The sequence below is a fragment of the Struthio camelus genome, chromosome 18 (genome assembly GCF_040807025.1).
Source record: "Struthio camelus isolate bStrCam1 chromosome 18, bStrCam1.hap1, whole genome shotgun sequence".
NCBI classification, from domain to species: domain Eukaryota; kingdom Metazoa; phylum Chordata; class Aves; order Struthioniformes; family Struthionidae; genus Struthio; species Struthio camelus.
This window is the reverse complement of record NC_090959.1, coordinates 3,506,700-3,518,927: the sequence shown is the minus strand read 5'-3', so window position 1 is coordinate 3,518,927 and position 12,228 is coordinate 3,506,700. Positions and strand designations below refer to the sequence as shown.

At 49.7% G+C, this 12,228-nt stretch overlaps 1 protein-coding gene across 9 annotated transcripts in view; it reads right to left on the bottom strand.

The window, feature by feature from the left end:
* The window catches only part of RALY (RALY heterogeneous nuclear ribonucleoprotein), a 163,184-nt gene that overhangs the window by 19,128 nt on the left and 131,828 nt on the right, over positions 1 to 12,228 (bottom strand). For all 9 annotated transcript variants that reach the window (XM_068912431.1, XM_068912430.1, XM_068912424.1 and 6 more), the window contains 2 exons: positions 7,168 to 7,432; positions 437 to 509 (listed from right to left, as the gene is read on the bottom strand). In XM_068912431.1, the coding sequence (XP_068768532.1) occupies positions 437 to 509; positions 7,168 to 7,423 (329 nt within the window). In that variant the 5' untranslated portion in view covers positions 7,424 to 7,432. The remainder of the gene's footprint in view (positions 1 to 436; positions 510 to 7,167; positions 7,433 to 12,228) is intronic.

Here is a 12,228-nt window from a genome sequence, read left to right as displayed (position 1 = left end):
CTGCTCCTACTCCCTGGCTGCTCCCTGGCAGGAGCAGAGACAAGGAGCTGGTGCTGGAGGGGAGGGCTTCTCGTTTTCAGATCCATTTCAACATCTCTGATGCAGTTCAAAGCAGGTACTGCTTGCATTCCTTCAACAGGCCCCCGGTCCAGCTCCGTCCACGGCCCAGGCTGCACCCAGGTGGAGCCTCACACCACCCCAAGCCCTGGCCAAACCCTAGCTCTGCCAGCTCACGCCCCTCACTGGCTCTTCTCCCTTGAGTTCAGTATGTTAAAAAGGCCAGGCTCATAAAAGTCCATGGAAAGCGATCTCAGTGTGCAGCAGCAGCCGAGGGGTTTCTGGGGTAAGTGCCAGGAGCTGGGGGCAGCACCTTGTGGAGTGGGAAATTATCTGCCCTGAGACATCACTGCAGGGAGGTGACACGGTGAAGACCTACCTGTACAACGCGGAGGCTGCTCTCTTCAGCCCTTTAGGTCTGTTAGGTTTAGGTTCCCCAGCCATGTTGATATCTGCAATGAATAAAAATGCAGCTATCGTTATAGCTCCGGGCTCACGAGGCGCTGTACTCGAATGTGCCCAGCCATGGGGCAAAGGACGCTGTGCCCAGCCCTCCTGCCTGCAGAGACAAACTCCCCTCCAGACCTAACTGGCACAGACCCATCACTCCAAGCCAACATTGCTGCATCCCCACCACCTTTTAGCAAGTTAGAAGCCTCGCTGGACTTTCACTAGAGGGCGAATGTGTTCTTACCCTTGGCACGTCTCTTCTTTCCCTTTATATAGCTACTAACCATTTATTTTCAAACATGAATACTCTGCACGTGGCCTAATTCATGCACACCAGCTTGGCTGCTTCTCTCAAAAGAATTCAGCACGATTATGATAAGGCATAGATAATACATAAAACCGCTGGATGCTGCTAACTGGTAGTTACAATTTATCCCTTGTTCCTTCTAGAATAAAATGAATTTTAAGTATAAGCCACCTGGGCATCACTGTGGATTGGGCTGCGTTAAAAGCTGCACAGGGTGCAGACACACGCCTGCAGTCACCCCAATTGATCTTGGAGGCAGATCTTGTACTAGGGCAGGTGAGAATGAGCTATTCTAATCTGCAGAGGAAATTGTCTCCGCAGCCTTGGTGCCAAATATGCTTTTGACGTGAGAATAAAGTGATATGGCCAATTTAATGATGTCTGTAGAGAGCTTGGCAACCGAACGCTGAGCATGGCCCCAGAACCGCACAGAAGCAGAAGGGGCACGAGGCCTCACTCTCTCCTAGTTTCTTGGCCTGGGAGTGAGCAAATCCCTCCTGGCTTCTCAGATCACTCCCAAACTTCTTGTGCTGTTCAGGTCTTTTCCATGTAAATAAACGTCCTATCACTGGACACAGCAGATCTGAGCCAGACTGGATAGGATTTTCTCACGCAGCCTGGAAAGCACTTTTTGTATGGGGCTAGGCATGGGTTGCCCTGTAGTGCTGGTGCAGGTCCTTTTGCTAAGCTAGCTGTGCAACAAGTTTCAGCCTCTGAAGTGCAGGTGGATTTGAAGTTCTCCATTTTGGGCTCAGAGTTGGTAGATCCGTGACTGCCAGCTGGAGTATTTAAGCTCTCACCTCTTCAGGACCTGCAGGATCTGCCATGAAGCTCAACAGGTTTAAGTCCTAATCTTATTAGTTACTACTTTTTTCAAGCTACATGAAGGGAGCAAGGGCCTTTATGGAGAAACATGGGGACAGGCTGGTCTGCTCACCATTGAAATAAAGAGCTTACAAATTGAGCTGAAATGAATCGGGTGCTGACTTCATTATTAACTAAAAAAAATCTTTGGGAGCTTAAGGAAGCTGCAGCACTGCTAGGACAACTGGAGCTGGTGCACAGGCTGCACATGTGAGACGCGGCTCTGGAGGCGCGCGCCAAGAGCCGTGCACGAGCGCTGGTGATAGCCTGGGAGGTGCATACACTGGGCTCCTGGAGCACAGACAGGCCCCCAAATGTCTTCCTGTGGCGTTCCTCTGACTCCTCTTCAGGGCCTAGAGGTGCCTCACTCCAGCAAGAGATGTCATTCTGCTGAATTTGGAGCTTACCCTATTTACAAGCTTGTGCAGCGAGCGTGATAGCAGGCCGTCACTCAGACACTAGCGTGACCTTAGCCTAAGGCTCTGGGGGTTTCTTCTGTCTGGGACAGGAAAGAGTAGTAGCAGGATAGCTGTGCAGAGCATGTGTTACCATTTTGACCATGGATATGGAAATGTACTGTATTTATTTGCTTAATGGCCATGCTTCCCTCCTGCTGCCAGGCACAAGTCCTAGGCACAGGCACGCGTGTATGTATTGTGACGCCCTGGCAACGTGTTCCTCATGAGCAAAGGATGAATCGCTGGGGGTGGCCATGCCATGTGCTGCTACTGCCAGCTGTGGGGGCGCATTCAGATCAAACCGTCTGAATTCTTTGCTGCCGTTCACCTTCTGTCCTCCCATACTCACCGTCTGAAGGGAAGAAGTGTCTGGCCTGAGGGGACACCCTTGGACATGGACATGCAAGGCTATGGGACAGGGCAGGTCTGTGCACAACTGCTGCCAGTGTGCCTATTAAGCATGTGGTTGCCTTTGAGTCTGTTGGAGCAATGCAATGCTGTTGGCAATGACCATTTGCTGTAAAAGAAGAAGGGAGCAAACTCTTCCTTGGTGCACTCCAGAACACAACCCTTTTGGCCATCAGGGGCATCTCACAAGCTGCCAGTCACTTTTCTTGCAAAACGGAGAGCTAATGGCAGCACCATGCTGATTAACACCCTTCAAGGGAGATGCAATGCAAGCCCAAAGGGGGATAATGACACTAATTAGCTCAATTTGCTGGTATGCACCGCTAGAAATAGCACAGCAGAACCTTCATCGATGCGTGTAGTCAGACCAGAAATTTGTGCTTTCAACCTATAGCACTGATGAGCACTTAGATTCCCTCAGGATTCCCTTGATACTGAATAAGGAGAGACAAGAGCTCAGCACGCACATCAACCTGAATAGATTTTGCATCTCATTCCCAGTCTGGCTCCCTCCTCTGCATCACTGAATTCCATCAACTCCTTTTCATCTGTCCCCTCTGTAGCTGTCACTGAATCTATCTGCCCACCCTGTGGCAGTATCTATCCCTCATGTCCAGGCATCTTTGCCCACATGAAATCAGAAGGATGTCTATTGTCTAGCAGAGGTGGCAGGGCCAGGTTACTGGTTTGATCTAGCTACCAGCGAAGAGCACTGGAAGCCTCCTGCAACCTCTGGTGTATCTGGGAGCCTCTGCAGAAAGCACAGAAGTAGCCAGGACCTGCTACACCTTGCAAAGCAGACTGTGTCCCAGCACAACATGTGCTACAGCTATGGTTTCAAACACCTCCTTTTCACAAAGCACTCAGTATCTTGCTGATCAGTTAAAATGCAAGCACAAGTGTTTGCCTATCTGGTGATAAAGGAAGAAGAATCAAAAAGAAAAGATGGAAGAAACGATATTAGACCACCTAACCTGAGAGCTGACCTTAGCTGGGTGATGGCAGCTAGAAACATGAGCTGTTGCTTTGCTCATTCATTCTGTTACGTATTGCAAAATGCTGCTTGCAGACAGAAGGCTGAACCCTCCTGCCACCGCTAGGCTGGGGTAGGTCTCTATCATGGCAGCCCCGCCAGCTGTATTACTGGAGTGGGCAAGTACCACTGAGAGCTGGAATTATTTCCAGATAAGGAAACCAGGAAAAGGGTTATTTCCAGATAAGGAAACCCCAGACAGGGGTTTCTGCAAGGCCCCGCTTTTCTGAAATAAGACCTATTGAAAGGAGTTCCAAGAGCCTTGAAGGATGCTGGGGAAGGCAAGTGCTCCTCAGATGACACGGCAGCTCAGGCAAGAGTGACAGGCATAGCACTGACATGGCATGCAAAGCTTTCAAGCTTTTCTTAAACTTTGGTGTAAATTCTCATTCCCTGAACAACCGAAGCGGGAAAGAGCCTGCCTTCCCAGGAAGGGCTTTTTTGTTTAAACTGTGCTGTGCAGGGGTACTACAACTGAGTCATTACAGTGAGTGCTTGATGGGGAGGAGTGGTTTTGGATTCAGACAGGGATGCTCTCTTGCTCAGTGACCTCCTGCTGGCACTGGGGAACAGGCTGCCTTGCACTGCCCCTCACTAGGTTGGGGGTACTTTGCCCCTACACTGGGCACTGCCTAGAGCCATGTCGCCCCACAGAGCCTGCACGAGCTCAGCATGCCTCAGCAGGCGAGCTGTGTGTTAGTCCCATGCGGGCGGTGAGTGCCAGTGAGCTCCTGCTAGCCCTGCTGTGCTGGACGCAGCCGTTCACGTGAAGGAGTGATGGTTTGCTGCTATTCCAAAGGAACACATGGCTGCATCCTGCCCTGCTTAAGTTACCGGATGGAGCTGGAAACGGATGTTTGCTCTGGCCAGCACCTTCAGGGAGCCTAGGGGATGAAATACTTGCAACCTGCAGATGAGACTCAAATTCAGAACCTGTTTTGGAGCTTGACATTTTTGATTGTACCCACAGGTTCTAACTTAAAGACGAAAACATTCCTGCCAGGGCAGAAAGCAGGCTACTTTCCCACTGCCTGCCTGGGGAGGGAAATTTCAGCATCAGCTTAAGAGTTCCCCACTTCCCTGAACTCTGCCTTTGAATAGAAGCAGGAATATCCTCTTTGGCAACGTGTCTACCACGTCCCCTGCTTGTCTGAGCCCATCCTTCCTCTCCCCATTAGCACAGCCTGCGTGGCTGTGACCTCCTCTTTTCGGGGGGCTTTCCACCAGCAGTTCCCTGACTGCTTGTTTTGTGCAAAGATGTTTTTCTCCTCCTCCCTGCTGGATTCTCCTGCAAGGGGAGCATGCCAGCGTTTCTGGCCCTTATGTCACCGACAGCACAGAAAAGCCTGCTGAGCTCTTCTGTGGCAGGACTGGTTCATGAAAAGAAGGCAGATTAAAGGCAGCTGCATTTGCACCTCCTCCAGTATGTGAGCAGGACTCACAGCCACAAATTGTCCCTTTGTCTTGTCAGTTAACCAGACATTTGGGCCCAGCACTGAGGACGGTATCAGAGGTTCCTATCAGGGTACCCTTTCCTAGTCATCTCTCTTCAGCAACTGGAAGCAACGCTGGCACAATTCACTTCAGCCTTTGCCTTCAACTTTCCTCTGTGCTGAAGGCAAGAGAAGTGTAGAAGAGTTTCTGGTGTTTGAATAAACCATAGATGGAAACAATATACAGTCTTAAGGATCGGATCTACCGTTCAACTTCTTCTTTCAGACTGTTGTGCCAGAAGCAGAGTGGGAACGGGCTGCAAATCTCTTCCCTGGGTGTCCAACGACCACTGCCTGCAGCAGGCTCAGAAATAACAATTTTTCATTAAAAATGCTGTCTTCAATTCCAATTCTCAGCTTAGAGCTGCTGACAAGAGCTTCTCAGCATGTGACACTTCGGGGCAATCTGCAAAATAAGGATGCAGCTGGGAGCAGCTGGGGTGTTTTTGTTTGTTATTTTTTATCACCCAGCAGTGGTAGACCAGAGACTTTCACTTATCGGGGGGTGGGAGGGGAGGAATTCATCTCATTTAACACCAGTTAAGTAAAGTTTGTCAGAGGTACTCAGAGTTAGACTCTCTCGACAGGTAAAGGGTAAGGCGGGCATCTTCATCCCAAGCTGAGCACTCACTCCCCGAGATGCCCAGCTCTGCTGACTGTAGAGGATGTCTAGGTGATCAGTCATGACTGGACACTTGATTTTCGAATGGTGAAAGAAAGGTGAGATGAAGTTTATCTTCTAGTGCTAGGGGAAGCCCTACAGGTGATGAGCTGCTGTCATTTTAGTCCGGGCAACCTTGAAATGAAGGGCACAACACCAGTGTCTGTCAGTATCATCAATGCAGGATTTTTATCTTAAGCCCCCATAGCCTCTACAAAGTCCAGACAGTGCCGTCGCCCAGAGTGAAGGGCACTGGCATGGGAAAAAGGATATCAAGGCTCTCTTCTCAGGCCATCCTCATGATCTCCTCTATGACTAGAAGCAGAAAGGATAAGCACAGAAGACTTGAAGTTGCCCTGCTCTTTGCTGTTTAGACTATAAGATTCATAGCAGTGAACACCTCTTGCTACACATGTACAGAGTCTAAATGTGCCTAAAATGCACTGGGGCTTTTAGTATTGCAATAATATCAATAATGTTAACATATCTTCATGCTCCAGTGACTTTTAAATGCCATAATCCAGCCATTGCAGTTAACATGTATGAATACTAATGACACACGGTTAATTTGGGCACATCTGTTTTTCTCCATGCAAGCTCCCTGTTAGATCGTTTATGCCGGCATGTTAAGCAGAGGCTAAGATCACGCCAGGCGCAATATAATCAGTAACTAAACAAATGAGAGTGTTCAGGGACCCCAGACCTCAGAAACTCATGGCCCTGTCCAGAAACAGAACGAGGAAAAGTTTTCTCCCAGCCTTTTCCATCCCTACCAGCGCAAGGCTTTAAGGACGAGAAAATGGGATCATTCAGGACTCTGTGTTTTAGCTTCTACAATCACAGTCCATAATGTGAGTTTCTGGGGCCTAATGTCAGGGCGTTAATAGGCCATACCGATCCTGACCAGCCTTACTTGGGACCCCTACCATAGTCCCTGCCCACAGGCCCAAGAGCCCCATTTAAGGTCTGGCCTGGGCACCCAGCCCCTTCCTCAGAAATGCTTCTTCAGGAGTTCTAGTCTTCGGCTCTATTGTACCTGTCCCCGGTACCCATGCCCAGCCACGGACCCTACCGATCCAGATCCAGACCCTGACCCGCAGACTGACTTCCTGGCTTGACCTCAGACCTGCCTTGTCACTATGGATTGGCCCAGTGATCATCAGACTGTGTCTGACCCGGACCTGAGGACCGAATTCCTGCCTTGACCTCAGACCTGCCTCATCACTGTGGACTTGCCTGATGATCTGGGCTCTTGATTGAAACCTGGTTACCATCTATGGGTCTGCCCCGCTTGCCTCATTTGGGCGCTATGGGATAGGGCCCTGGCTGGTGAGGATCCTACCGTCCTAGCCATGTTATCCCGCTCAGCTCCTGATTCCCATTTCCTCAGCCCTTGCTGCGTCCTGACTCCCAAAATACCTAGGGAGAAGACTTACCCAGGGTCTGGCCGGCAAGCACGCGCCCATTCTCACCCAGGACAGCAGCACGTGCGTGCCTCTCATTGGAGTACTGTACGAAGGCATAGCCCTTGTGAACGGAGCAGCCCACCACTCGGCCGTACTTGGAGAAAATGGTCTCCACATCTGACTTCTTGACCACAGCTGTGTTGAGATTGCCAATGAAGACTCTGGAGTTGATGGACTTGGGGTCATTCTTGTTTGTGATGTTACTTGTCTGCACCTTCAATGACATCTTGAACACCTGAATGAAAAAATTGAGAGAGTCAGGAAACTGCACAAGGGAATTACCAGAGTCTTACAGGAGTGGGTAAAGAGATGGTAACTCCCAATAAGCCGGAAGCAAAAAAAACCAACAACTCCTCAGCTTAGCTGGAGGGTCTCACCTCTGTGTGTTGGGGAGGGGATTCTCACCTAGTCAGGGCAAAACTTGCCAGAAACGCTGTATTTATCAGGTTCTCTGGTGCTCTGGGTGTAAACCAGTAGCTCTTGGGAAGCAAAATGCTATTTAAATAAATTTTACTTCTAAATAAAAAATTAAAGGACAACTTTTAACAGTCCATAATTAATTGCAATTCAAGGACCATATTTTTTTTGTTTTTGTAAGCAATCTCCATTCTGCACCTTAGTTCATGCTCATCTCTCCGGGCTTTTCTCTCCTAAGCACCTCTCAGCACAGGTCAGCTCTCACTAGACAAAGGCACAGACTTGTCCCTGTGGATCGGCACTTGCAGCTGGAAGAGGACTTGATTTTTTTCTGGCTGCAAATGAGATTTAGATAGCAAAGTACTCTGTGTGCAGAAGGAGGATGCCTGATGGTTGTACTGTTCCCTGCTTGCTCTTGCATTTCTGCCCCAGCCTGGGTGAGCTGGTTCCTAGCTGAATGTTGTACAAACAGGAGGTGTCACTGTTAGCTTGGGAATCTCCAGGCCGTCAACCAGAGATGCGGTACTGAGCCACTACGTTCCATTTTCCATAGCCATGAGGTGTGATCCTTGCTTCGCCTCTGAAGACAAGGGATGGGAAAGGACCAGAGTGGTGACTGTGTGAAATTAAATCTAGTCTTGCTGTCTATCAGACAGCAATCACGTCTGCAGAAAAAAATACAGCTGTCCAAAGATACCAGTTGGATTTCTCTCCCTCTTTCCAGAGGCACAGGGGATGTTTTGGGATTACTTTATTATGCACTGCATGACATCCACCTGGGAAAAGTCAGCTCAGAGTTGCAGAAGGTATTTTCAGCAGCTCCGCCTGAGGTAGGAATGGCGGCAGTGGTGCTGCCCGGGCCGCTTCGGTGCGGCTCCCACGGAGCCCTGCTTGCCTTCGCTCGTCCCCGAGCCCCAGTGGGCCCTGCTTGCCCGCAGCTCAGGCTGCCCAAGCTACAGCTGCCCATGGCACGCAGTACTCTGGCCTTGCCCAAGCCCCAGATCTCACAGTTCCTCTTTCCTCCAGTCATCACTAGACAGATGTAAGCCAAGGAAAAACAGCACCGTTTTCTGCTGTGCTCTTTGAGGTTGCACCTGAGACTTTTAAAGAGCCAAAGTCCTTTTCTTGCACAGGGCTTCCCCCACAGGACGTGAAAACTCTCTGGTTGTGCCTCTCTTCCCCTAAAATTGTTTGGGGGGGGGGGTAAGTTCATTAATATCTATCTCACCCCTTCGCAGGGTGAGCCCTCTTTGTCTCCTTAGGTGATGGATGTCCTTCTGAAGGATACCGCTTAGTTACCGGCCCTTCGGGGCGCCCAGGCTGGCTGGTTCTTTGCACAGTCCAATTTTTGCCTGAGGGTGCTTCTCTGTATACCGACAAGCATCAATGTTTTAGAGCTCGCTGCTGCTAGCTCTGTATCTCCAGGATTTGAACCATCAGTCCAGCACAGAGGTAAAGAGACAGCAGACAAGTCTCAGCAAGCCCTGCATGCAGATGGCGTTTGCAACCCGAGCCGGGGAGATACAGAGAGTTTTAAAACCGATTGCAATCAATGAGCTCCAAACAGACAAGCTGCGACTGCCAGACCCCAGCCTTTTTAATTTTCAGAGCACAAAGAATTGGACACTCGGTTCCTCTAATCTTCTAAAGCCAGACGATACAGAGCATTGGAAATATCTGGCACGGATGATCTTCTACAAGGAGCAGAGGGAGGATGCAATGACACAATAAAACTTATCCATCTCTAGCGTTTATGATTCTATTAACCTACCGTTGAGACTGGACACAATTTTCCTGCTAAATTCAATTGAAAAAAGTTAGACATTGTCTGAGTCTGGTTTGCTATATTTTTCTTTTCACTCCTACAGATTAAAATAGTCAGATATTTTTATTTTATTGTTTTTAAAATAGTTGCTGGCAGAGAGTTTTTAAAAACATTGGGAAAAATTACTGAAGGCTAAGATTTTTGAAGGACTCTAAGCGAATTGAATCCTCAAATCCTTGGCAAATAGGTGCCTAACTTCTTCAGGTGCTTGAGATACCAATTTATATAATAATATCCACATAATATTATATTTTTAATATATTTCTTGCAGTGTTTTGGTCAATAGGGACCTGTCCTCTAAGCACAGTTCTGCTAATGAACATAAGGCAGTCTGGAAGAGATTCACATACGAAACGATCGCCACTCCTTTTGCAGAGGTGGAGGAACCGAGAAAAAGTCGAGGCTAAAGATTTCCAGTTGTTTAGTCATTTTGAATATGCAACTTGAGCTTTCTCAGAAAGCCTGAGGATCTGCAAAAGGCCCTGTGAGAGGTTGGTTAAGGATGGCTAACCCCCAGGAAATCTCCCTCCTAAGCCCCCGGGACTCAGGGACAAGCTGGGGGTGTGGGGGACTTCTGGAGGGCCTGCAGACTGTATCTACGGTACTTGTATTGAGGTAGCCCTGGACTTGACCCATTTGGCATCCGAGCCTGGCCTTGTCCCATGGGCTCAGTGATTTCTCAGGGCAGTGATGCTATCGTGTGACTTTACACCTGGAGAAGCCAGTTTTCGATCACACGGACTGCCCCGTAGTTTTTGTTTTGGGGCAGATGTGCCGCAGCACATGGTCTTTAGGCACCTCTAGCTCTCAGGAGGCAATTTCCCATAGACATCCTTGGCCCCACTTAGCCGCTTCCCCTTTAGGAGAGGCATGCCCAGTTTTTTCATCTTTGTTTATCTGCTGGAGTTTAATCAAGTTCCCAATCTCTTTTGCTACCGATGCTTGACCCCTTGCTCATCCCCACCTCAAATCCCCTGAGGAACTCCTCTTGTATCTGGCTACTGGGTAGACTATAAGTCCATAACCACCACCTTGGGACCACTACCCGACCATCCAGCCAGTGTTTCACTGCTTTAGGAAGCCACCCATCCAGACTGTGATTTCCTGGCTTGGATGCCAGGATACTCTTGGAGACCATGTCATAAGCTTTCTTGAAGTCAAGTTAGATGCCTCCCCTGCTCTCTCATCCACAGATCTCACCACTTCATCATAAGAAGCAATCAGGTTGGTCAAATTGGGCTGTACCATTTCCAAAACTGGTCTGGCTGCGCACAGCCAAGAGGAATGCGCTCCTCTTGCAGCCTTGGCACTGGAGCTGGTGTGGGCAGAGCTGGCTCGAGTTGCCTCCGGACCTGCAGGGCGCCCATGGCATTAGTGCACTTGGAAAGCACCAGCTGGTCTTGTGTGTTAGGCTGTGCACATAATCCCTGAGCATGCAGCTGGGTATGTGTCGGGGTTAGAGTTGCAATCCAGAGTGGGAAGACGAAAGGACCAAACAAGTTTGAATGGCAAGGATAACTCTGCCTCCTACTAGAGGGCTCGGTCTGGCATCGAGGGCACCTACCGGTATGTTTCAATGGCAGAAATCCTAGGTGTCTTTAGGACATGCTGTTAACATCCGGCTCTCTCTATCTCCAGCCTGATTTCCCCACGATAGTATCTCCTTAGGTGCCCTCATATGGGCTAGGCTGGCAAAGACAGGCATTTTGATTTTCAAGCTGTAGCACCAAATAAGACAAAACATAACCCTGCCTCTCAGCCCGTCCCTCCTTTCACCTTCCCATCCCTGAAGAATTTTACTGCTGCCATCTCAAGTGCTGGCTTAGGGAAACCTCAGCCTGCAATTAGCCCAAATGCTTCCCAAATTCTGATGAGCTCAGAACAGCAATATTTGAATCTCTGACCAGCTGCTTACATCTGTAAACACCAACAGCATCAGCAAGCTGAGCTCCTTAAGCCTGTGTAGGAGGGATGAGGGTTAAGCTGCCCCTGCGCACGGAGCATGTAGTGAGAATACAGGTCTGGCCAGAAGATTCTGGTAGGAAGGGAGCGTGGGGTGTACATTAGTGTGTTTTCCCTCAAAATTAAGTGGACCAGTTCCTCTCAGTGAGTACAAGATGACCCAGCTCTGCTGATGTCAATGGATCTGGCCCACGCTGCATGCTTATTTTAAAAATAAAAGAAATGTATGAAGGCAAAGCACTTCTCACGTGGGTAACTCAGATAGATAGCAGATGAATCTTCACTTCGAGAGCTGAGAACGCACCAGACACTTAAACCACCCTTGTCCACTCTATTTCTCAGCTCTTTCTCAGAGCAGCAGTGAAATGGCACTCACTTCGCACTTTTCACCTTGGGCTCTCAATGCTTTTTATGAAGGTGAGCCATGAAATCCCTGTTTTACACCTGGGGAACCAGTGGCAGGGTCGGAAATCCTGGCAGAGCTGCCCTGGGAGAGCCCCGCTCCCTCTTCTGCACAGGTGCCCCCGAAAGGGAGGCGACCCCTGTGCTCCCGCTGCTCCAGACCACAACTTTGCGAGTAAATTTCCCCAGGGCCGTCGTCACCCTGCCCAGCGCTAACCGTCCCCCCAGCGCCGCTGCAGCCCGCATAGGTGGATCTCAGCGCCTGGGGTGAGCCCCCCACCACAGAACCAGTCGTGCCGGTGGCGGACAAGCGAAGGGGCAGCGGGCACCAGATGGCAACCTCAAGGTCAGGCCAGATGATGGCCACACCATTGGGAAAGGCTTGGGATGAGGCCAACAGGGCCCCACTGTCTCTGCAGATGAGA